This window comes from Jatropha curcas, chromosome 6 (genome assembly GCF_041381405.1).
Source record: "Jatropha curcas cultivar XTBG-Jc1 chromosome 6, XTBG_Jcur_1.0, whole genome shotgun sequence".
Lineage (NCBI taxonomy): Eukaryota > Viridiplantae > Streptophyta > Magnoliopsida > Malpighiales > Euphorbiaceae > Jatropha > Jatropha curcas.
In genome coordinates this window covers 2328117-2352832 of record NC_143156.1, presented here as the reverse complement: position 1 = coordinate 2352832, position 24716 = coordinate 2328117, and the positions used below count along the sequence as shown (strand labels likewise).

General features: G+C 33.8%; 2 protein-coding genes and 1 non-coding gene across 5 annotated transcripts; all 3 read right to left on the bottom strand.

Moving 5' to 3' along the window:
- Positions 1–733: 733 nt before the first annotated feature.
- On the bottom strand, positions 734–5532 carry LOC105633333 (TMV resistance protein N). 3 transcript variants are annotated; one of them, XM_089722477.1, is made up of 6 exons: positions 4881–5531; positions 3486–4602; positions 3044–3328; positions 2065–2825; positions 1908–1946; positions 734–1308 (listed from the first exon to the last, which is right to left on the bottom strand). In XM_089722477.1, exons 1-6 carry the CDS (start codon positions 5453–5455, stop codon positions 1152–1154), a joined length of 2934 nt encoding a protein of 977 aa, XP_089578603.1. In that variant the 5' UTR covers positions 5456–5531; the 3' UTR covers positions 734–1151. The 3 variants fall into 3 exon arrangements, with proteins under 3 accessions (XP_089578603.1, XP_089578602.1, XP_089578604.1); XM_089722478.1 differs by lacking the exon at positions 734–1308 and adding an exon at positions 1323–1583 and having other exon boundaries at positions 4881–5532; XM_089722476.1 differs by having other exon boundaries at positions 734–1583; positions 1908–2825.
- A 7328-nt stretch (positions 5533–12860) lies between these two features.
- LOC105633404 (disease resistance protein RPV1) lies at positions 12861–14871 on the bottom strand. The gene is made up of 2 exons (XM_089722479.1): positions 14154–14871; positions 12861–13875 (listed from the first exon to the last, which is right to left on the bottom strand). Exons 1-2 carry the CDS (start codon positions 14828–14830, stop codon positions 12996–12998), a joined length of 1557 nt encoding a protein of 518 aa, XP_089578605.1. The 5' UTR covers positions 14831–14871; the 3' UTR covers positions 12861–12995.
- Positions 14872–17893: 3022 nt separating this feature from the next.
- LOC149495243 (small nucleolar RNA R71) lies at positions 17894–17999 on the bottom strand. The gene has a single exon (XR_016321539.1). It is a non-coding gene; the product is annotated as a small nucleolar RNA R71 (small nucleolar RNA).
- Positions 18000–24716: the final 6717 nt, after the last annotated feature.

Sequence of the window (24716 nt, the reverse complement as noted above, 5' to 3'; positions counted from 1 at the left end):
GAGGGAAGTATGTAATAATGTACATGATTCAATAACCTAGATTTTTAAAAGATGTTTGCTTCATTTCAATTGATCTTTAAAACAAATTTTGTAAATTGGTTCAATTTTATCAGCAACTCACGTAAATATTTGGGTCTACAAGATTATCAAAATCTAAGAAAAAATCATCACGCTCTACACATGCCCGTCCATCTTCATCTTCATCTTCCAGGAAAAGGAATGGACATGATACAAACTGTAAAGAGATGCAATTTGATGCAGAAAATGTTCTTGAGAATGGAAGTTGCCAAATTTCTTAGCCTCTTACAATCATTCAACTTAGAAAGTAGTTTGATGCTTGCAGGTATACTTTTAAAATCGTTTTCATCTAAATATAACTCTTCCAATGAAATTAATGACCCAATGCTCTCTGGAATTTCTGATATACCACACTTATTCAGATAAAATTTCCTTAGGCAATTCAAAGCAGACAAAGGAGGCAATGTCATCAAACCCTTACAGACCCTCGCAACATAAGAATTCCAATTTGCTCAATTGATTGATAGATGATGGTAATATTTTTATGCCACTTGCTTTTGCTTCACGCTCCATCCGCAATTTTAAATCTCCACAATTATCTGGCAGTCCGTTGAATTTCAGACAATTTGTAACATCAATTCCTTCAAGAGATTTAACTGACAAACACTTTGCGGGGTGGAACTAGACTTCAAGTGTTGGGATTAAGGATCAATATAAATATTTGTGTGTGTTGCTGATATAATTGAACCAATTTACAAAATTTGTTTTAAAGATCAATTGAAATGAAGCAAACATCTTTTAAAGATCAATCTATACTTCCCACCAAAACTCCAAACTAGCAAATAATTACAAGCATTTAGGATAACTGCAAACATGATTAAAGGTCTTCCACCAACTGCAACAAGCCCTTGAGATACAATGCCAATGTACAACTGCAGAAACTTAGAAATAGATTAGCTATTATGAGTGCTAATAGCCAAGTAACAGCCAATAATAAGCTGATTCTCTCCACTACTGTGATGCTGTGAATTGAAAACTGAAGTCAACCAAAATCCCATAATTCAGAGTTCGCCGCCGGTATGTATCCTTATTTGGTTCTCCCTGATGCCATCCTTCTTGGTTTTAATCATTCCTTATTCGGCTTTCCTATTTTCTTCCCGATATATAGGATGAATGCCACAATTGATCACCTTCGCACTGTCTTCACCTTTTCCGGAAAAATTTAGAGAGAAGTGATCAACATGGAATGAGACTCGAGTGAAATTCCGTTCATGATCAAAAGATGTATACCTAAGGAACACATGTTTTGAATCTAACTTAGGAAGCCAAAAATATCGAAGATAAAAGTTACAGCTATATTTATACATCTTTCCAGATTTATCTTGGAAGTTCACATAACCCGTAATGCCATATTCATCCAAATCAAAATCTTGGAAATCAATAACAACGGAAAAATAAAAACCCAACACACGATCAGGTCTTTCCAACTGAACTGAAAGATGAGACCCACTTGTTCGATATTTCATAATTTGCGGCACTTTCCCCCCAGGGATACATAATTGACACTGTTGCTCCATGAAAATATATTTTGTTAAAGAATATCATAATTAAATAACGATAGAGCTGAATTTAAATAGCTGATGAATGAGTAAATGGATAATTTAAACACAAATTTTAAAAAACGCCTATAATAACTATTGAAATCTTTCGTGATATATAGTTCAATTTTATTATGTTTATCTCTCTTCCCTTATCAAAGCATAAATTAATTATGAAATTCACAAGTTAGGAAAATATTCCATTGATGTTTATCATCGAAAATCTTAATTAACAATTTTTTTTTAATAAGGACTTCTTTATTAATTTAATATTAGAGAAAGGGAACATACGTGCTGGTCTGGGTGTGCTGAGAACGGGGCTTCCAAAATCTGAAGACGTAATTTATCACCCAATTTGATGCAGTTACCAAAATTAAGATCAGTGTACCTGGAAGAGGACGAAAATGATACAAATTCTAAAGAGGAGCAATTTGATGCAGAAAATAACCTTGTGCCTGGAAGCGCTGGCAAATATCTAAGCCTCTTACAATCATCCAACACAAGAGTCTCCAAGTTAGAAAGTTGTTTGATGCTTGCAGGAATGCTTTTGAAATCGTTTCCATATAAATATAACTTTTTCAATGAAACTAATGATCCAATACTCTCTGGAATTTCTGATATACCAGAGTCACGCAGATGAAGCATCTGTAGGCTATTCAAACCGGACAACGAAGGCCATACCGTCAAACCTTTACAGCCCATAAAATTCAAACGTTCCAATTGGCTCAATTGATTGAAAGAGGATGGTAATGTTCTTTCACTTCCTGTTGCTTTAAGTGCCTTCAGAGATTTTAAATATCTGAAGTTATTTGGCAATGTGCTGAATTTCAAATATCTAAGATCAATGCATTCAAGAGATTGTAACTGGCCAATGGAGTTTGGAAGATTTTCAAGCTCTGTACACCCACTTAACGATAATGCAACACGTTGAGAGCAATGTCCAATTGATGAAGGCAATTGTTTTATTGCAGTTCTACTTAAATTTAAATCCCTTAAATTGCAAGGAATTTCTGGACATTCTTCAAGTTTACTGCAGCCTTGAACATTAAGAATCTCAAGATTTTCTAACTGAAGGAAGCTTGGCAAATTGCGAATACTTTTACAGTTATCTAACTGTAGCTGAGCAAGCTTTGGGGCTTGAAATGAGTCCGAAATTCTCAATAAAGACGGAGAGCTGCGGAGGTCCATAACTTTCAAACTTTTAAAAGGCTGTAATAAAAAGAGCAAGAATATGAATGATTAAAATTTAATGTTTAATTTATATTTGTTATGGAAAAGAAATAATAATTTTCACTCTCATAAAATCAATTTTATAAAATTTAACTCAATTAAATCCCATCTTATTATGTTATACTTGAAGTTCATTTACACCAAATAGAAAAGTATTAAACTTTAGGAAGTATAGCAAAACTTTAAAAATGCAGTACCTTACTATCTCCTTTCCACAGTTGTTTGAGCTGGCTGCAAGGCAAGCGAAGTTCTACAAGATTATTTGGGCAAAACTTCGACGGCAAAGATTTCAAAGGGTAAAAAAGCCAAGATAAATATCTTAGCTGTTCCGGAAGAAAATCAAGGCCATCAGGCAAAATCCAATTGGAATCGGTGATTCTGAGGAATCTAAGATTAGGCATCTTCATGAAACTTTTGGAACGTATCTCAATAGCTTCAGCATTCGACGAAGAAGGCGAAATGCACTCAATCTTATCAGTTCCCTGATAAACGAACAACAAATGGAAAATCAATATATATATATATATATATATATATATATAAAGGTATGAGTATAAAATATTTAAAAAGAAAAGCAATTGGAACCATCTCTAATTATGTTCAGTGGTAATTTCAAAAGTGGCAAATTTTGCTCCTTACTGTATTTGTTTTGAATACATGAGAAATGTCCTCAGGATTCCACAACCTACTACGTCCTCCAGGCTGTTTGCATTCCTCATTGACAATCTCCTTTCCCATTTGTTGTAGTAAGTTATGCATTTCTACTTTACGATCATATTTTCGAATGGCGATGAGAGATTTATCAATGAGACTCCTTATTCCACATCTCGCAAAGAAACCAAAACTTTCTATTATTTTTTCAAGCTCATTTTCATGTGTATCTCCTTTTCCAAAGAAACATGCGATATCCAGAAATATGCTCTGCTCATTTCTATCTAACCCATCATAACTTAGTTTTAGAACATCTTGAATTCTCTTGTTCGGGATGCTTTTCAATTTGAGCAACTGGCTCTCCCAGTACTCTTTCTCCTTGCCATAAAGGCTAGAGCCTAAAACTTTTAGTGCTAATGGATTGCCTTGAGCATAACTTATCACCTGCTCGGATAGCTTCACATATCCTTCTTTCGGTTCATTTTGATGGAAAGCGTGCAAGCTAAAGAGTTGAAGAGCTTCCTTATCAATTAATCCCTTAACGTGATAAATATGTTCTTCATGGCAAACATTTCGAAGTACTTGTCTATCTGTACTAGTTATAATGATTCTACTTCCCTTACGGTACAAACTACTGTTTCCAAGTAAAAGATCTAAATCGTTTGAATCATCAACGTCATCAAAAACAATAAGAACTTTCTTTTTTTGCAGTCTTCTCATAATCCAATCATCTAAAACTAAAAGTGGTGAGCCTATTTTTAAATATTCGTCTCGCACTAGTGAACGAATGATTTTATCCCGTAAAACAATTGCTGTTTCCTTCCTTAACTGTTCCTTGACATTCGAAACAAAGCAGTGGGCATCAAATTTAGCCTTGATTTGGGAAAACACTATACGGGCAAGAGTTGTCTTTCCAATACCAGCCATTCCCCAAATTCCTATTATCCAATTTCTGTCATTTACATCAATATCCAATAACGATATTACTTGCTCGACACGCGAATCAATTCCAACTAACTTGTCATGGTAACTAGCATTTGATGGCATATGACTTAATATCTCCGAAACACGATTGACGATTCTTTGAACTAGCAGTTGGTCATTCCTGATGACATATGAACAACAAAAAGTAAGCCCAAACTTATATATTTTCTAGAATAGAATCAATTAAGTGTTTGGAAAAACTGGGTGGGTAAAACCCATGATTGAAGGAATAGGAGAAAATGAAACAGAATTTTAACAAGAAAATAAAAATAAGTGAGAGTTCAAAGCAGTGGATATCGTGACTAAAAGCCATCTATCGTGTGCGCAGATTGATCTATTATTGATGAATAGAAAATAAAAAGACATGGAAAAGTAAACAGGGGAAAATGATAACTTTACTTGATCTCATTCGAAACAAAAGCACTTAAGTCGTTGCTGATTGTCTTCAAAGCATGGCACCATCCACCCAGGTTGTGTGAACTATCGCTGTGATCTTTTAAAAGCCTAGCAAGTGCCCTTGAGAAAGGGCCTCTCAGCTCTTGAACATCAGTTGGATCTACACGGTAAAAAACTGGCAAAACTATTTGCCCTGACTTTTCTCTGCAGTCATTTATCACAACAAGCTCGTCCAAGCACCATGGAGAATCTGCATAGTTTTTGGAGAATATGACAATTGAAATACATGATTCTTGAATTGTTTGCTTGAGGGATGGTGTTATTTCAGTTCCTTTTTTAAGGTTTTCATCCTTGAAGGTATCGATTCCTTTTTCCTTCAAAGATTCAAAGAGAAAGGAGAGAAAACCGTCGCGTATGTCTTTGCCTCTGAAATTAATAAAAACTTCACAGTTATTAGGCTCGGAAGGGTTTTGCTGGGAAGAGGTTGAGGAAGGATAAGAAGCAGCAATAGAATTAATGATAAAAGAAGGGGTTCGCTGGGAAGAGCTTGAAGCAGAAGAAGAGAAAGCAGAACTCATAATGGAGAATTCCAATGATACAAGAAGCCGTACAGGGCGATAATAGTTTGGATACTCATAGTTTAAAAAAAAACTTAATGAATAAACTTTAATATTTTTAAATAAACTTAACGAATTTCTAGTGAATGTCATCATAACAGATTCAATAATATTAGAAAAAAAAAATTGTACAGAAAAAGAAATAGATATTCATTATTTTATTTATTATTGGTGATAAATCTCATTAATGTCATTATTTATTTATTTTGGTTTTTTTTTTTTTTTTGACATTATTTATTTTGGTTGTTAGTATGACTTTCACCCACACACATACCTCACTCTGCGCTAAGATTTCTTTTGTGCTCAGTGAATAGAACAATGGGTCTGGGTATTACCAATTTATGAGAATTAAAAGGAGAAAGAATCTAATGTATTCTGGACCACCTTAATGTAGTAGACCACCTGATCTTCAGGTCTTGGTGGCTGTGATTATGGGTTGGTCTCGTGTCCCATCCCATCCAAATAGTTACTTGGCATTTGACTCTTTAGCGGCCGATTTGTATTTACTAACTGATTTGAATTTATATTACATTTTTATTAAATTTTATAAAATTTATTAATGTAATTTTTGAATTATTAATTTTATATAATTAGTTTGCTCATAATTAAATAAAATAATAAATAACTATTAAACATTAGTGTAAAAAATTCATTAAAGTGTTTTATTTATATGGCATGCTAAAATAAAGATATGCAAAAATACCGTAAATTTTATCTTTTATAGCAATCTCATTCAAAATTAATTTTATGACAATTGTAATCCAAATTTGATATTTTGTAGCTATTACAATCTTTATATTGAAATTGGAACTGGAATTTCAAATAAAAAATGAAAATTTTCCTTGATCCTATGTTGGAGCTTGGGTTAATTTAACCTAAGTATATAGTAAATTTGAAAAATGTCCGCTTTAATGCTCCTTCGTCCCAAAAAGATAATACATCTTTTTTTTTTTTTTGATTTGTCTAGTCTACTTTTTTTTTTTTTTTTTGCATTATAGTTAATCTTTAAATTATCTATTACACCATTATTAAACTTTATTTTATTTTCAATAACCCTGATTAATTCTTACTTATTATTTCAATATAATAATTGCTCGCGTATTATTTAAGATGAACATAATAAGACAATTATATGAATAAAATTATCCTTTAATCATAATAATTACTATTTTCTTAAAATGTGAAAATAAAAAGCAAACTATATTTTTAGAATGGAGGAAGTAGTAGATTGAGAGACGATGTATGAGCGAAAAATCATTTTTTTAACATTTCTTGATTACGGAGAACACTAATTTTGAGAGATAAATAAAAAGTTAATTTACAAATTTGGTTCAAACATCCAATTATATATATATATATATATATATATATATATATATATATATATATATATATATATATATATATAAGTGTTCAAGAAAAGGAAAGTATTTTAAGAATTTTCTCAAAATAAGTAGAAACATTACTTCTTTAATTTACATGCTTTCGCTATCTTTTTCTTTTCTGATGATGCCATAATTATATCAAGGGGAAAAATCCCAAAAAAATAAAAAAATAAAAAAATAAAAGAAAGAGCGAGCTCACCATAATAAAACTGAGCCATCCCACACTTTTACTATCCACCCATCTCTCCTTTCCAAATTGCATACATTCCCTTGCGCTTTCTCTCTCTGCTTCTCTCTATCTACAAAAAGACACATTCACTTTGTCTCTCTCTTTATCTTTCTCTGCCTGTGAGGTATGAACACCCACAAAAGCTACAGTTCTCCAGATTCTTTCTTCTCTTAATAATCACAGTTTGTTTCTTTCCCTTTTTTAATTCAAATTTCTCAGATTCTTTACTTTCCTTCAACTCTCTCCAATTCCATATTTTCCTTTCCTTTTCTCTCTTTTTTCTCTTAAATCTCTCTTAATTACCTCAGATTCCTACCAAAATTCCTTTCTCCCTCCCTCTAAAGCTCCTGTTTTTCAGAATCATTGTCAAAGTTATTCCCTTTCTACGGCTTTTAACGTGGGAGATATGAATTGAAGCTGAATTGTCAAAGTTATTCCTTTTCTCTCTTTGTTTGATTTTTTAATGAGATTGGCTTATTCTCAAAAAAAAAAAAAAAAACCTCTTTATGCTTAGAATTTAATTTTAGTTTATGCTTTTTTTTTTAATAGCAACCAATTTAAATTATCTTTTAGGTTCTTCCGCAACAATAGCTTTTTAAATAACAACACTAAATGTTAATAATAAAATAAAACATCTGAATTAGATTTTAGATGTTAAAATAATATTATATAAAAAGTTAACTCATGTAACGTATTTAATTTTTAATATTTTATTAAAAACTATTTAAAAATTAACTCGTGAATCTAATCAAACAGTTAATACTATTAAAACAATTAAAAACAATCGAACAGTTAAAAAAATTTTGCCAAACAAATACTTATATATAATCTAATATAATATAACTAAGAGAAATTCATGTAACTGTTGAGACCATTATATTCCTTATCAAGTATAAAAGTCATAGTCTAAATATTGAGGAAAATTGACCTCACAGTCATAATTTAATAAATTTTTTTAAAAAAATCATAATTAGATAATTATGTAACTCTTGGTCATAATTTGAAATTTTCAAGAAATATTTCAAGCATCAAAAATACTATATTATTAATTTATTTATTTAATTGCTCAAAAATAAAGAATCCACTGTTAATGTATAGATAATCAAAATATATTCACTGTCCATTATCCACATTAAAACTATCATTTGAAATTATATATTGTATAATAGGTAACTTATTATATAAATTTACTTTAAATTAATAATTAATATGTATACTTCTCCCATAATTTTAATGGGCAAAAAAAAAAAAAAAAAAGGAATTCTATCCCTCTTGTTTAATGGACTTCATTTAGCTCATTAAAGTATTTGCTTATAAAATTTTTGTTTCAAATTTATATTTTTTACGGTCATTTTATTTGTAGTTATTGAAAAATAATTTCTTTAAAATATTATTTTAAAATTTTTAACTATTATTTTATTAATATAATACATTAAAATAAAAATAATATATTCGCTTTAAATATATTTATATATATATAAACAATTATACCTTTAATAGTCATTTTATATTTTAACAGCAACTATTATCAATATTTTACCAAATACGAATATTAATCAGTTAATCACTATCAATCATCAATTAGCAACAACCGCTATCAGCTAACAGCCTATTACGAATAGTTAAACCAAACAGGCCTTAATAGATCAACGTTCCCAAATCTCATCTCAGCTTAAAGTTCTATCTTCTCCTCTCAACTCTCTCTCTCCCCTCTTTTATTATATTGCTACATCTTTTTATTGTTAATCATGACATTTTTTCCCCTTTAAGAAACCCTAAAAGTGCTTTTAATGTTCATGAAAACGAAACAGGAAATTACAAAGAAGCTGAGAAGACGATAAACAATGGATCTACCAAACAATCTTTTTTTTCACCTTCAACAGGGACATACATGTTTTTAACCAAAAGAAAAGAAACAAAAAGATATAAACTTTGACTAAATTGCACATATGCAACATGCATGTCCCTCTCCCACGCGTCTTAGGCTGGGCTCCACTGACGTGTCTCCCATTAGTGTTTGGGGGGGAGGGTTTGTGTGAGTGCCTTAAATTATGAGGTTTGACTACTGGATAGAAGTCTTTTTTTTTTTTTTGAAGGAAAAGTTTTGAGCCTATCTTTGATCACGTTTGATACTTTAATAATAAATAAATAATATTCTCATAATTGCTTTTGTTACAAATTAAATTTAGAGAGAAAGGAAATATTATTCCCATAAACTAATATGATAGACTGGAATATAATAAAGAAAAAGGATGGGTTAAAGTGTAAATTATGTATTTTTTTTAAAAGTTTCACAGTGTTACAAAAATCAATAATAATTTATAATTCACAATTTTATCCTTGATTAATTTTTTATTTTTAAAAATATTAAACTCAAATTTATTTATTTATTTATTATACAATATCGTGACCTTTTCTCCATTTAAGTGAAGGCCATATTGAAATTGTTCCTCTGAAATATGTACATGGCGGATGGCCGAGTATTATTATGCAGTTGTTATAACATAAAGAACGAGAAAATCTATGATTCTCTAGATTTTTATAACTCTTACCCTCAACTGTTTTAGAATTTTTAAATCGTTAATTAACAATGAAAAAATAATTATTTTGTCCCTGAAGTTTTAGAAAATTAATTATTTCATTCTCGTATTTTTATATATTGGATATGTAGTCTTTAAAATTTGGTTTTGTCTCATCAAATGATCTTTCTGTTTAATTATAGTGATTTTTACCCGTTAAATTACTAGTGAAAGGCTAAAACACCTCTTTCATAAGATAAAAATTAAAACCACTATCCCTCTTCTTCTCTCCAAATCTCCATTTCTGATTCTACAACAATTCAAATTTTAAAAAATAAATTAATGAATACACTTGAAAAATCTAAACTATCAAAAGTAAAAGATTCCATAAAACCTATTTCAATTAACAATGAATACACTTGATTTGTATAATTACAATTTATTGCTCACTTGTAAAACCTATGTCAATTGAATCCAATTGCTGATGAGTATAAAAATCATAGTATAAATACCGAGGAAAATTGACCTCACAATCGTAATTTAATAATTTTTTTTTAAATCATAATGAGATAATTACATAACTCTTGGTCATAATTTGAAAATTTCAAGAAATATTTCAAGTATAAAAAATACTATATTATTAATTTATTTATTTAATTACTCAAAAATCAAAGAATCCACCATTAATGTCATTAATGTTTAGATAATCAAAATGTAATCACTGTCCATTATCCACATTAAAACTATCATTTGAAATGATATATTGTATGATAGTTAACTTATTATATAAATTTACTTTAACAAATTAATAATTAATATATATATTCCTCGGTTCCATAATTTTAATAGGCAAAAAAGAAAATTATTGAGAATATTTTGTATTTATACATGAAAAGAGGGAGGAAAAGGGGGAAGAAAGATACAATATGAACACCATTATTGCAATAGTCAAAAAAGAAAATTGAAGGAAATATCTTATTCTTATGCATGGAAGGTGGGAGGAAAAGGGGGGAAGAAAGACACAATATGAACCCCATTAATGCAATAGTCAAAAAAGAAATTAAGGAAATATTTTATACTTATATATGGAAGGAGGAAGAAAAGACATAACGACTTAGGTTACATTTATTTTCAGAAGACATGATGTTTTTCCTTGAAAAATACTTTCCAAATGATTTTTTTTCGTTTTTTAGTTGTAATATTAAAAATAAGTTAAAAATATTAAAATTTAACTCATAAGAGCATAAAAATATTAATAATAGTAATAGAAATTTCATATTTTAAAAATTTTATTATTAAATATGAGAAGAATACAGAAAAAAGTAAATTATAAAAGATGTCAATGACCGTGATAGTGGACGATGGTATCCACCGGTGGTGAATGGTAATTGATAGTAATAGCCACCGATGGTTAATAAATTAAAAATTATAAAGTTATAATAAGTTTTTTAATGTCAGAAAAATATTTTAAAGTCTTAAAAATGAGAAGTCATTTTCCTTCAAAATGATTTGATTTTTCTTTAACCAAGAAAATAAATTCTCTTTACTTATTTTCTTGAATGCCCCAAACAATGAAAAATTATAAAAAATCTCATCTTAGAGCTACGTCTTCTTCCTCTCATCTCTCTCTCCTCTTTTATTATATTGCTACACCTTTTTTATTCTTATTTTGTTATATTCTTCTCTTAACCATGACATTTTTTTCCCTCTAAGAAACCCTAAAAATGCTTATAATTTTAATGAAAACAAAACAAAAAATTACAAAGAAGTTGGGAAGGCCATAAAAAAGGGTCTACCAAACACTCTTTTTTTCACCTTTATCAAAGAGTGAATTTTTTGAACCAAAAAGATATAAACTTTGACTAAATTGGACAAATGCATGTGCCTCTCTCACGTCCCTTCCTCTATGTATATGTTCAATTGTTCCTTTGGTCATTTCTTTTTAACCATTGACCTATCTTTGCAATGTTATATTTACTATTTTGGCCCGCTATTTAGTTATATATGATACAAATTTTGCTCCATTCAGTCACGAGTCACCTTAGAAATATCTTTACAATTTCATAATAATTAGCAAATACTTTTGTGTTTGAAAAGACTCAAAACTGGTTCTCCTTACAAGAAAAGATTATTTAGTTACCCTTATTGCTATTTTATTTTTTAGTAAGAAGACATTTGTAATCTTTTTTTTGTTTAATTGTTCGCTATTAGATTTATTAAATAAATACCATCAACAATGTATTTTTTGAAGTGATAAGCGACTTCAATTTTCAGAAAAGTGAAAATACTTGCACTTTAATAGAAGTAAAAAAAAACCTTTTCACTTAAGAAGAATTATAACTCTCAATCGTGAGTATAACTATTAAGTAATAGATTGATAGCAATAGCACGATACGATTATTTTTTGATCCAATATAGGCACTTGAGCCTGCATGAGAGTTTAGCTCAGCCCAATTTGTCCCAACCCCGAACTCATCATGCATGTAAGATCCTTCGTACTGTAAAATTTGCAAGTTTATCCTAATAGTTTGATTTAGTATTTTTTTTTTGAAATCTAATAAATTAAATAAAATTGAATATTTCAATTATTATGAGGTAAGATGAATTTATTCATCAAAATTCAATTTTTTACGGAAAAATATTCTCCAAAAAAAATATAATTCCAAGAAATTATTAACTATAGTAAGATAATCATAAAAATTTTCTAAGAAAATAGCATAATTATGACAATTAATATTATTTCCTCTGTCCCAAAATAAAAGATATTTAAGTTTTTTTACAAGGATCAAGGAAATAATTAATGTTCCTAATATAACAAAATCAATGATAATTTAGTCAAATAGTTACTCTTGTGAAAGTAGTTATTCTATAAGGTTAACATTGAAAAAAATCATTTATTATTACTTAAAATGCTCAAAACAATTTATAGTTTGTAACAAAATAATCACACAAAAATAAATTATATTTTGGAACAAAGAAATATTGTTATATAATTTTAAAATCTCTTATTTTCAATAGAAATCTAATTTTTTTCAACTTTTGAGACGAGAAAATACAGTCATGAATGTAAAAAAGTAAAGATAAGACATAAATGCTAAAAACTTATTTTTTCTGATAAAGTACTAATCAAACATTAAAATTTAACACCATTCAGTTATGATCTGATCGATCTTTCTACAAAATATAAAAAATATGTAGAGTGAAAGGTCTCGAAAATATTTTTGACAAAAAGGTTATAAATATTCCTATCAATATCATATCAATTAACTTGGTAATAAAAATCCATAATTGCGAAGTCTTTAAACGAACATCATATCAAAGAAAATTACAGAAGAGCAATAAAGAAAAATGATATAAATGACATTTGTTTATATGCTCTGCTCATTACATGCGATATTCAGAAATATGCTCTGCTCATTTCTATCTAACCCATCATAACCTAGTTTTAGAACATCTTGAATTCTCTTGTTCGGTATGCTTTTCAATTTGAGCAACTGGCTCTCCCAGTACTCTTTCTTCTTGCCATAAAGGCTAGAGCTTAAAACTTTTAGTGCTAATGGATTGCCTTGAGCATAACTTATCACCTGCTCGGATAGCTCCACATATCCTTCTTTCGGTTCATTTTGATGGAAAGCGTGCAAGCTAAAGAGTTGACGAGCTTCCTTATCAATTAATCCCTCAACCTGATAAATATGTTCTTCATGGCAAACGTTTCGAAGTACTTGTCCATCTGTACTAGTAATAATTATTCTACTTCCCTTACGGTACAAACTACAGTTTCCAGCTAGAAGATCTAAATCGTGTGAATCATCAACGTCATCAAAAACAATAAGAACTTTCTTACGTTGCAGCCTCCTCAAAATCCAGTCATCTAAAACTAAAAGAGGTGAGCCCATTTTCAAATTTTCCTCTCCCAATAGTGAACGAATGATTTTATCCCGTAAAACAATTGCTGTTTCCTTCCTTATCTGTTCCTTGACATTTAAAACAAAGCAGTAGGCATCAAATTTAGCCTTGATTTGGGAAAACACAATACCGGCAATAGTTGTCTTTCCAATTCCAGCCATTCCCCAAATTCCTATTATCCAATTTCTGTCATTTACATCAATATCCAATAACGATATTACTTCCTCGACACGCGAATCAATTCCAACTAACTTGCCATGATGGTAACTAGCATTTGATGGCATATGACTTAATATCTCTGAAACACGATTGACGATTCTTTGAACTAGCATTTGGTCATTGCTGATCACATATGAAAAATAAAAAGTAAGCCAAAACTAATATATTCTAGAATAGAATCAATTTAAGTGTTTGGAAAAACTGGGTGGGTAAAACCCATGATTGAAGGAATAGGAGAAAACGAAACAGAATTTTGACAAGAAAATTAAAATAAGTGAGAGTTCAAAGGAGTAGATATCGTGACTAAAAGCCATCTATCGTGTGCGCAAGATTGATCTATTATTGATGAATAGAAAATAAAAAGACATGGAAAAGTAAACAGGGGAAAATGATAACTTTACTTGATCTCATTCGAAACAAAAGCACTTAAGTCGTTGCTGATTGTCTTCAAAGCATGGCACCATCCACCCAGGTTGTGTGAACTATCGCTGTGATCTTTTAAAAGCCTAGCAAGTGCCCTTGCGAAAGGGCCTCTCAGCTCTTGAACATCAGTTGGATCTACACGGTAAAAAACCGGCAAAACTATTTGCCCTGACTTTTCTCTGCATTCATTTATCACAACAAGCTCGTCCAAGCACCATGGAGAATCTGCATAGTTTTTGGAGAATATGACAATGGAAATACGTGATTCTTGAATTGTTTGCTTGAGGGCTGGTGTCATTTCAATTCCTTTTTGAAGGTTTTCATTTTTGAAGGTATCGATTCCTTTTTCCTTCAAAGATTCAAAGAGAAAGGATAGAAAACCATCACGGACGTCTATGCCTCTGAAATTAATAAAAACTTCATAGTTATTAAGCTCGGAAGGGATTTGATGGGAAGAGGTTGAGGATGGAGAAGAAGCAGCATTGGCATTAATGATAAAAGAAGGGGTTAGCTGGGAAGAGGTTGAAGCAGAAGAAGGGAAAGAAGAACCCATAACGGAAAGTTCAAATGACACAAGAAGCCGTAGAAGGGCGAGTTTTATAAAACGTAGAAGAGTATATATAAAGCTAAACCACTGAGATTTGAGAGTCATCATCACAGAAACTTCAAAGAAGCTTTAAGAAAGTGAGTGAGTGGAAGTGGGAAAGAGAGAAAAGTGAGGCGATGCCAGAGTAAAGCAAAAAATAGAGATATTTTAGTGCGTGTGTGAGCTGATCTAATGTGCCGTGTTTGGCTCTTCGCTTGATTTGTATAATTACAGTTTATTGCTCACTTGTAAAAAGCTATTTCAATTGAATCCAATTGCTGATGAGTATAAAAATCATAGTATAAATACTGAGGAAAATTGACCTCACAATCGTAATTTAATAATTTTTTTTAAATCATAATTAGATAATTACATAACTCTTTGTTATAATTTGAAATTTTCAAGAAATACTTCAAGCATAAAAAATATTATATTATTAATTAATCTACTTAGTTGCTCAAAAATCAATGAATCCCCTATTAATGTCGTTAATGTTTAGATAATCAAAATGTAATCACTACCCATTATTCACATTAAAACTATCATTCGAAATGAAATAATGTATGATAGGTAACTTATTATATAAATTTACTTTAACAAATTAATAATTAATATATATACTCCTCGGTTGCATAATTTTAATAGGCAAAAAAGAAAATTGATAGGTGTTAATTTTATAGTGTTTTTAATATAGTTTTTATTAGATTTTGAGTAAGTTTTTATTACTTTAAATCACTTTTAATATAATTATGTTCAAAAGTTTCCTTAATCTTTAATCCGCTTGATCTAAGAGAAAATTTCAGGAATTTGGCACAGAAAAGAACTTTATAACACAAGGCACTTAACTGGAAGCACGCCCAACCCGTGCTAAAAGGCACAACCGTGCTAGAAGCCAAGGAATCCAACGGAGAGACAGAAGAGAGCACGGTCTGAGTGTGTCAAAAGGCACGGCCGTGCTACAAGGGTACCAGGGCGTGTCAAGCATAGCACGCCCAAGGCAACTCTAGGCAGACTTCTAGAGAAAAGCACGCCGTGCCTGTGCTTTGTGGCATGCCCGTGCCTCAATGCTTCACTAGCCCGTGCTACCTAGCACGCCCCGTGTTTCACTGGCCAGACTTCCAGAGAAAAGCACGCCCTGCCTGTGCTTTGTGGCACGCCCGTGCCTCAGTGCTTCACTAGCCCGTGCTACCTAGCACGCCCCGTGCTTCACTGGCCAGACTTCCAGACTAAAGCACACCCAGCCTGTGCCATGAAGCACGCCCGTGCTGTGCAGGCGGAACCAGCGTGAATTTAATACGCAAATCAAGCTTTTTCTCACATGGGCCGACTTTAGGGAGTTTCCTAAACACACTAAACAAGACCTGGACCTATTCTAGGAGAAAAAGGAGTCCTAATCAAGAAGAAATCAAAATTCTAAACAGTCATGATCTCCTATAAAGGATTTTTGCACTAAATAAGGATTCTATTTCCTAAAAGGAGTCAGACTTGCCTTCAAGAATTCTATATAAAGAGAGAAACTTCTCATAGCAAGGGATCTCGTTTTTTAGGCAATTTCTTTACATAATTCTCTCTCTCTCTCAAAGATTTCAAGCATCAAATAATTGTGCCAAGATTCAAGGAAGCCATCAACATAGTTGTGATACAGTTTTTATTCTAAACTCTTCATCTTGTTTCTTTCTTTTATTTTTGTCTTTAAATATGATGAATGTTCCAAGCATGATTGAGTTTAATTTAATTACTATGTCCAGCTAAACTCTCATACTAGGGATTTGATGTAACTTAATTCGATTCCAGTTTATAATATTAGATTTGTTTTTCTTTGTTCTCGTTATAAATTATTATTGTGCTTAATGCTTCCATGCAGAAAATTTCCCCTGGATTGAGTTATTTCAATAACTACATTCGGGAGAAGGGTTATTGATATGAAAAAGATAATAATTTACTTGAGAATAATAACTTGATGCGGAAGCTATATGGTTTGACTCAAGGGAGGTTTTCATAAGTTAATAAATTATTAAGTTGTGAACTCGCAGAACAACCATAAAACCTAATAATCTGATTCATGTTTAGTTTCACTATTAAAGATAGGTAATTAAACTGGATTAGAATAGCTAACAATAAATTGGGAGAGCTTGTTAGTAACCTTAGGGTTGTTTTTCCTGCTTGAACAATTAAAGCTGATTAATGAACTAATAGAATAAGCTGGATAGAATTAAGTGAAATCAAATTCCCTAGTAGCTTAATCCTCTGATTTCTTTTCACTTGAATTTTGTGTTTGATCTCTTCTATTTTTAATTTAAGATTTTATTTACCTTACAGCGAATCTCTCTTATCGTTGTCTAAATAATAATAGGTTAACATAATTTTGGTACTTGATAAACAATCCCTGTGGATATGATACTCTCTTACTCTATATTACTTGTTGCGATTTCGTACACTTGCGAAAAACGCTGTCAAGTTTTTGGCGCCGTTGCCGGGGATTGGCGTATCAATATCAATACGAATTACCCTATTGTTAATTTAGACACTCTTTTTATTTTTATTTAATTCTCTTCTAAGAATTATTCCAGGTGTTTTATGCAAAGAAGATCGAGGAGGACTGAACCTCTAATCTTTGATCCGGAAATTGAACGAACTTGTCGTAAGCACAACGCTGCAAGAAAAACACGGGAAATAAAACCCGAACAAGAAGCAGACATGGCCAACGAAAACGAAAACGAAAACATAAATGAGAACATAGTTGGACCACCACTTCAACATCCGGTCCGTACCTTGAGAGATTATACAACACCTAATCTGAATGGGACAACCTCAAGTATTACTAGACCCAGGGTAGAAGCTAACAACTTTGAGATTAAACCAGCAATTATCCAAATGCTCTCTACCTCGATCCAATATGGGGGTTTGCCTAGTGAAGATCCTAATGCTCACATCACCAATTTTTTGGAAATTTGTGACACATTCAAGCAAAACGGTGTTTCTGAAGATGCAATCAAATTAAGACTTTTTCCATTCACTCTTAGGGATAAAGCAAGGTCCTGGTTACAATCATGTCCAGCTGGAAGTTTCACCACATGGGATGAATTAGCTCAAAAATTCTTAGCTAAATTCTTTCCGTCCTCAAAAACTACCAAGTTGCGAAATGAGATAATGGCATTTGCTCATCATGATCAAGAGAGCTTGTATGAAGCTTGGGAAAGATTCAAGGACTTGTTAAGAAAGTGCCCACATCACAGTTTGCCCAAGTGGTTACAGGTACAAACTTTCTATAATGCATTATCTCCTAACATAAAAATTACCTTAGATGCAGCAGCAGGTGGATCCTTTGAAAAGAAAGGAATTGATGAAGCATATGAGTTGATAGAGGAGATGGCAAGCAACAGCCACTACCAAAACAATACCGAAAGAAGAAGAACCGCAGGAGTCTATGAAATAGACGCCATTACAGCACTTAATGCCAAGGTAGATAACATGGTAAGGAAATTGGACATGTTAACTACTAATCCTGTGAATTCTGTCATGCAAGTTTGTGATAGGTGCAATGGACAGCATGGAATTGGAGAATGTATCATGGACTCTTTAAATCCACAAACTTTGGAACAAGTGAACTATGTGATGAATCAAGGAAGAAAGAATTACCCTTATTCAAATTCCTATGATAACAGGTTAAGGAATCATCCTAATCTATCTTATGGTAATCCTAACAATGCCTTGAATGCACCACCAGGTTTCCACCCTCCTGAAAAGAAATCTCATGATGACCTCCTCACTGCTCTTTCCAAATCACACATGGAGTTCATGAATGAAACTAGAGAGAACCATAAAATCCAGCAGGCCGCAATAAGAAATTTGGAAATCCAATTGGGGCAATTTGCAAACATGATGGCAGCTCGACCTCAAGGTACGTTACCTAGCAATACGGAAAAAAATCCAAAAGAACAAGTGCAGGCTATTACTTTGAGGAGCGGCAAACAAATAGATGAACCGCCAAGGAAAGAAAAAGCAGAAAAAGAACAAACAAAGGTGCCTATCATTGACTTAGAAGAATAGGAAGAGGTAAAACCCTATGTTCCCCCTGTTCCCTTTCCACAAAGATTAAAGAAAGCACAAGATGACAAGAGCTTCCTCAAATTTCTGGATGTGTTTAAGAAGCTCCAAATCAATATTCCTTTTGCTGAAGCTCTTGCTCAAATGCCTAGCTATGCTAAATTCCTAAAGGATATCTTGAGCAAGAAACGAAAAATTGATGATCAAGAAACGGTAATGTTAACCGAGGAGTGCAGTGCAATTATCCAAAACAAATTGCCTCCAAAGTTAAAAGACCCAGGAAGTTTTTCTATCCCTTGTAACATTGGTAATCTTGACTTTGAAAAAGCTTTGGCAGATTTAGGTGCTAGCATTAATCTTATGTCCTATGAAGTTTTTAAGATGCTAGGTATGGGAGAGCTCAAACCAACAAGGATGTCTTTGCAACTAGCAGATCGTTCAATTAAATATCCTAGAGGGATTGTAGAAGACGTGCTTGTAAAGGTAGGTACATTCATCTTTCCTGTTGATTTTGTTATTCTTGACATTGATGAGGACAGGGAAGGATCTCTAATTCTGGGAAGGCCCTTTCTTGCAACTGCAAGAGCATTAATTGATGTTTATGAGGGTAAGTTGACTTTAAGAGTTGGACAGGAAGAGATTGTCTTTGATGTACTTAAATCTTGTAAACTTCCTATGGATTATGGAGACTGTTTTAGAATTGATGTTGTTGATGAATGTGTGGAGAACACTTTGCATGTCGAAAATAACATTAATGAACCGAGCACCCTGAATGAAAAAGGAAAGGAACTTCCTAAGCATGAACTGAAACAACTTCCACCTCATTTAAAACATGCATTCTTAGGTGAGGACCATTCTTTTCCTATTATTATTTCTTCTCACTTAACGCTTGATCAAGAGGAAAGGTTGTTGCAGGTTCTACGAAGACACAAGAAGGCATTAGGGTGGTCCATCTCAGATCTACAAGGGATAAGTCCAAGTGTGTGCATGCATAAGATCTTGATGGAAGAAGACTACAAGCCTTCAATCGAGCACCAAAGGCGATTAAACCCAAACATGAAGGAGGTAGTCAAGGCTGAAATCATCAAACTCTTAGATGCCGGTACCATTTATCCGATTTCAGACAGTAATTGGGTAAGTCCTGTCCAAGTTGTTCCAAAGAAGGGAGGTATAACTGTTATCTCAAATGAAAACAATGAACTCATCCCCACAAGAACAGTCACAGGTTGGCGTGTGTGCATAGATTATAGAAAACTAAATAAAGCAACACGCAAAGACCATTTTCCCCTTCCCTTTATTGATCAAATGCTTGAGAGACTTGCAGGTTATCCTTTCTATTGTTTCTTAGATGGCTACTCAGGATACTTCCAAATACCTATAGCTCCTGAGGACCAAGAGAAAACTACATTCACTTGTCCTTATGGCACTTTTGCCTACAGGAGAATGCCTTTTGGGCTATGCAATGCCCCTGCAACGTTTCAAAGGTGCATGATGTCCATCTTTTCTGATATGGTGGAAAAATTTATTGAGGTATTCATGGATGACTTTTCTGTGTTTGGTTCTTCCTTCGATGCATGTCTTCATAACTTATCTTTAGTAATGCAACGATGTGAAGATACTAACCTTGTGTTAAATTGGGAAAAATGTCACTTCATGGTGAGTGAAGGTATTGTCTTAGGGCATAAAATCTCTCAAAAAGGGATTGAAGTGGACAAGGCAAAAATTGAGGTAATTGAAAAACTACCTCCTCCTAACACAGTAAAAGGTATAAGAAGTTTTCTTGGGCATGCAGGGTTTTACAGGAGATTCATAAAGGATTTCTCAAAAATCACTAAACCTCTTTGCAATTTGTTAGTTAAAGATGTTCCATTTGATTTTGACAAAGAATGTTTAGATGCTTTTAACAGATTAAAGAAGGAATTAATCTCCGCCCCGATCATCACTACACCAGATTGGACTTTACCTTTTGAGCTTATGTGTGATGCTAGTGATCATGCTGTAGGAGCTGTTCTTGGACAAAGAAAAGACAAGAAGTTGCATGTTATTTATTATGCAAGTCGCACATTAAATGATGCGCAATTAAACTATGCAACTACGGAAAAAGAATTATTGGCTATTATTTTTGCTTTTGACAAATTCAGGGCATATAATTGGAGCTAAAACAATAGTATACACAGATCACTCCGCCATCAAATACTTGCTGGAAAAGAAAGATGCAAAGCCGAGACTCATTCGTTGGGTACTTTTACTGCAAGAATTTGACCTAGAAATTCGCGACAAAAAGGGGACCGAGAACCTCGTTGCTGACCATCTTTCCAGGCTTGAATTGGGGGAAGAAGATACAAGCGAGCTACAAATCAATGAAAGCTTTCCTCATGAGAAACTTCTTTTAGTAGCAAATGTTCAAACCCCCTGGTACGCTGACATAATTAATTATCTTGTTTGCAATATTCCTCCTCCCAATTTTTCTTACCAACAAAGAAAAAAATTTTTTCATGATATCAAATTCTACTATTGGGAGGAGCCATTTTTGTTCAAGTATTGCAGTGATCAGCTTTTCAGAAGATGTATACCGGAAACTGAAATAGAAAGTGTCCTTAAGTTCTGCCATTCAATGGAATGTGGAGGTCACTTTGGAGCAAGCAAGACAGCTGCGCGTATACTAGAAAGTGGTTTGTATTGGCCTAATCTCTTTAAAGATGCTTATAACTATGTTCGTCTTTGTGATCGTTGTCAAAGGTTAGGTAACATTTCGAAGAGACATGAGATGCCCCTAAATAGCATCCTTGAAGTCGAAATCTTCGACGTATGGGGTCTGGACTTCATGGGACCTTTTCCGCCATCATATTCAAATCAATACATTCTAGTGGCGGTGGATTATGTGTCAAAATGGGCAGAGGCTGTTGCTCTTCCAACTAACGATGCCAAAAGTGTAATGAGCTTCATCAAGAAAAACATTTTTACAAGGCATGGTACTCCTAGGACAATAATCACGGACGGAGGTAAGCATTTTTGTAATAAATATTTAGATTCCCTTCTTGCAAAATATGGTGTCACTCATCGTGTAGGTACTCCATATCATCCTCAAACAAGTGGACAAGTAGAGGTCACTAACAGAGAAATCAAAAAGATCCTCGAAACCACTGTTGGACAATCACGAAAGGATTGGTCCAAAAAGCCAGACGATGCTCTATGGGCCTACAGAACGGCATTCAAAACACCTATAGGTATGTCTCCATATCGCATGGTGTACGGTAAGGCTTGTCATCTTCCTGTAGAGTTAGAACATAAGGCGTTTTGGGCCATTCAATTTCTCAATTTTAAGGCCAAAGAAGTGGGACAAAAACGTTTGTTACAACTGAACATGATGGATGAAATGCGCCTCCATGCTTATGAAAGTGCTAAAATATACAAAGATCGCACTAAACAATGGCACGATAAGCGCATTATCATGAGGGATCTGAAGGTAGGACAGCAGGTGTTGCTCTACAACTCTCGGCTCCAGTTATTCCCTGGTAAGTTGCGCTCTAGATGGTCTGGACCATTCACAATCAAGGAAATCTCTCCTCATGGTGCAATTGAAATAGTGGATAGTAAGACAAATCGAAGTTTCAAGGTAAATGCTCAACGTCTGAGAAGCTATCATAATGACAACTTTGAACCCATCAAGAGTGCAATCGGTCTTGCTTAACCTAAAATAGGCTAAGTGCGTCGAACTTAACGACGTTAAACAAAAGTGCTTGTGGGAGACAACCCATCTACTTTTCTTGCTTAATTTTCATCCATTTATTTGTTTTTTATTCTCTATTTCATTTGTCAAATTCCCTAAATTTTCTCCATAAGTGTTCTTTTATTTTAGTTAGAATTTTTTTGTAGAAAAAGTGGAAATCCAGAATCAAGCACGCCCTAGCCGTGCTAAGTGGCACGCCCGTGCCATAAGGAGAGAAGCCAGACCGCCCAGGCGTGCCCCGAAGCATGCCCGTGCGTTTTCCAGAGTGTTGACACTTGAAGGTCAGAGAAGAGCACGCCCAAGGCGTGCCCATCAGCACGCCCGTGTCACAGAAAAGGGACAAATACACTTGAAGGTCAGAGAAGAGCACGCCCTAGCCGTGCAAAGTGGCACGCCCGTGCTACTGAAGAGGGAAAGAGATCACTGGAGAGGCAGGGACAAGCACGCCCAAAGCGTGCCAGATAGCACGCCCGTGCTATCCACAGGCAATTTTCAATTCGAGAGGCAGGGAAGAGCACGCCCAAGGCGTGCCCATCAGCACGCCCGTGCCAGGTACGTCCCTTCTGTTTGTTTTGCAGGTCAGAGGGAAGCACGCCCAGGCCGTGCTTATAAGCACGGCCGTGCCACGATCAGACACACGCATTTATTGGCGCCCCTATTTAAAGAGCACGCCTCTAACCGCCCCACTTCCCATCTCGCACGCTCTAACCGTTACCTCTCCTCTCTCAAATTTTCTCTCTTCTTCTCCTTTCTCTCTCAAATCAAACACCCTTCACACCAAATTTTCAAATAATCATCTCCAACCATGCCTCCTAGATACAAACGTAGCAGACCCGCATCCTCAGTTGCCGCTCGAAAACGCCCAACTGCGCGATCCACCACGGATCCTCAACCTCCTTCACCTCCTGCACTTCCATTCGATTTCGCTTCATCCGCTCAACAAGAAAGGTACACAAAATTATCTCTTCGACCTATTTTACCAAATAGATTTATTGATGAGACTGCTTTAGCACAAGTGGGTCTTAGAGATATTGTGTTAGAACCTCTTAGGCGAATAGGGTGGGGACAGTTTCTTGAAATGAAGGACTTAGTTTATGCTCCATTAACTCTGGAATTTTTAAGTTCTTATTCTTCTTTTATCCAGTTTTTGCCTACATCTCCACCAAGCAAAATTCGTTTTAGGCTTCTTAGTCAGGATTTTGAACTGTCTGTGAATGAGATTAGCCAAATTTTCGGATTCCCCACAGAAAATAGTCAAATTCAAATATCTAGTGATTTTAGTGCACGCAATACTTGGCGAGATTTTACAGGTGAAGTAAATTATAATCCTAGATATTCGAAGGCGTCCAAATTGAAAAAACCTTCCTTGCGGTACATTCATAAATTTTTGTCGAATACTATATTTGGAAGGAGTGAAAGTGATAGGGTGTTAAGTTTGAATGAGCTATATTTTCTATGGGCATTTGAAAATGGAGTCTTGTTGAATGTTGGGTATTGGCTCTGCCAGAGATTTGCAAAGGTGGCTCGAGCCGACAAAGGAGCTATAATGATGGGGTGTTTTGTGACCCGAATTGCTAGATATCTGCAGGTTTGGAACCCGGCTAGGCCAATTTATGATAGTGTAGGAGGGGGGCGTGGCACCAGATTAGATGTAGACGTTATGATACATATGAAGTTGATTGAAAAAGTAGGAGATGCATATCGGGTAGTAGGTGCTCCAGAGGATGACTCTGATAATGAAGGAGCAGAGGCCGCAGGCGGTGCTGACATGGAGGAGGATATCCCTCCACCTTTTACCTCTTCTTTTGGTGCAGGTACATCCGGTGCTGGTCCATCGTCCCAAGGCACATTCAACATGTCAAATGATGAAGTCCTTGCAAGGATGATGTCCCGAATGGACCTCTTTGACACGCGCCTTAACGGAATGGAAACAATGATCGCAGACCGTTTCTAGTCCATTGAAATCATGAATGGCAGTCTTGATTCTAGGATGGACACCATGCAAGGCTAACTCCAGACCATCCTCCAGCTTCTGCAGCCACCCCAACTACCAGAGAATTGACGGATTTCTCATTTTTCTTTTGTTTTGTTTATGTTTCTTTTGTTCTAATACATTGTCTTAGTTACTTTCATTTTAACTTGTTTGCTTGTTTGTTTGTTATGTGGATTTTTATAACT

What these genes read in the sequence shown, in the direction of transcription:
- LOC105633333 (XM_089722476.1), bottom strand. Translation starts at nt 5,455, where the DNA reads ATGAGTTCTGCTTTCTCTTCTTCTGCTTCAAGCTCTTCCCAGCGAACC. An exon ending in TTTGTTTCGAATGAGATCAA is followed by an intron (nt 4,603 to 4,880) that starts GTAAAGTTATCA and finishes ATATGTCATCAG; the next exon opens with GAATGACCAACTGCTAGTTC. An exon ending in TGTGGAAAGGAGATAGTAAG is followed by an intron (nt 2,826 to 3,043) that starts GTACTGCATTTT and finishes TTTTTATTACAG; the next exon opens with CCTTTTAAAAGTTTGAAAGT.
- LOC105633404 (XM_089722479.1), bottom strand. Translation starts at nt 14,830, where the DNA reads ATGATGACTCTCAAATCTCAGTGGTTTAGCTTTATATATACTCTTCTA. An exon ending in TTTGTTTCGAATGAGATCAA is followed by an intron (nt 13,876 to 14,153) that starts GTAAAGTTATCA and finishes ATATGTGATCAG; the next exon opens with CAATGACCAAATGCTAGTTC.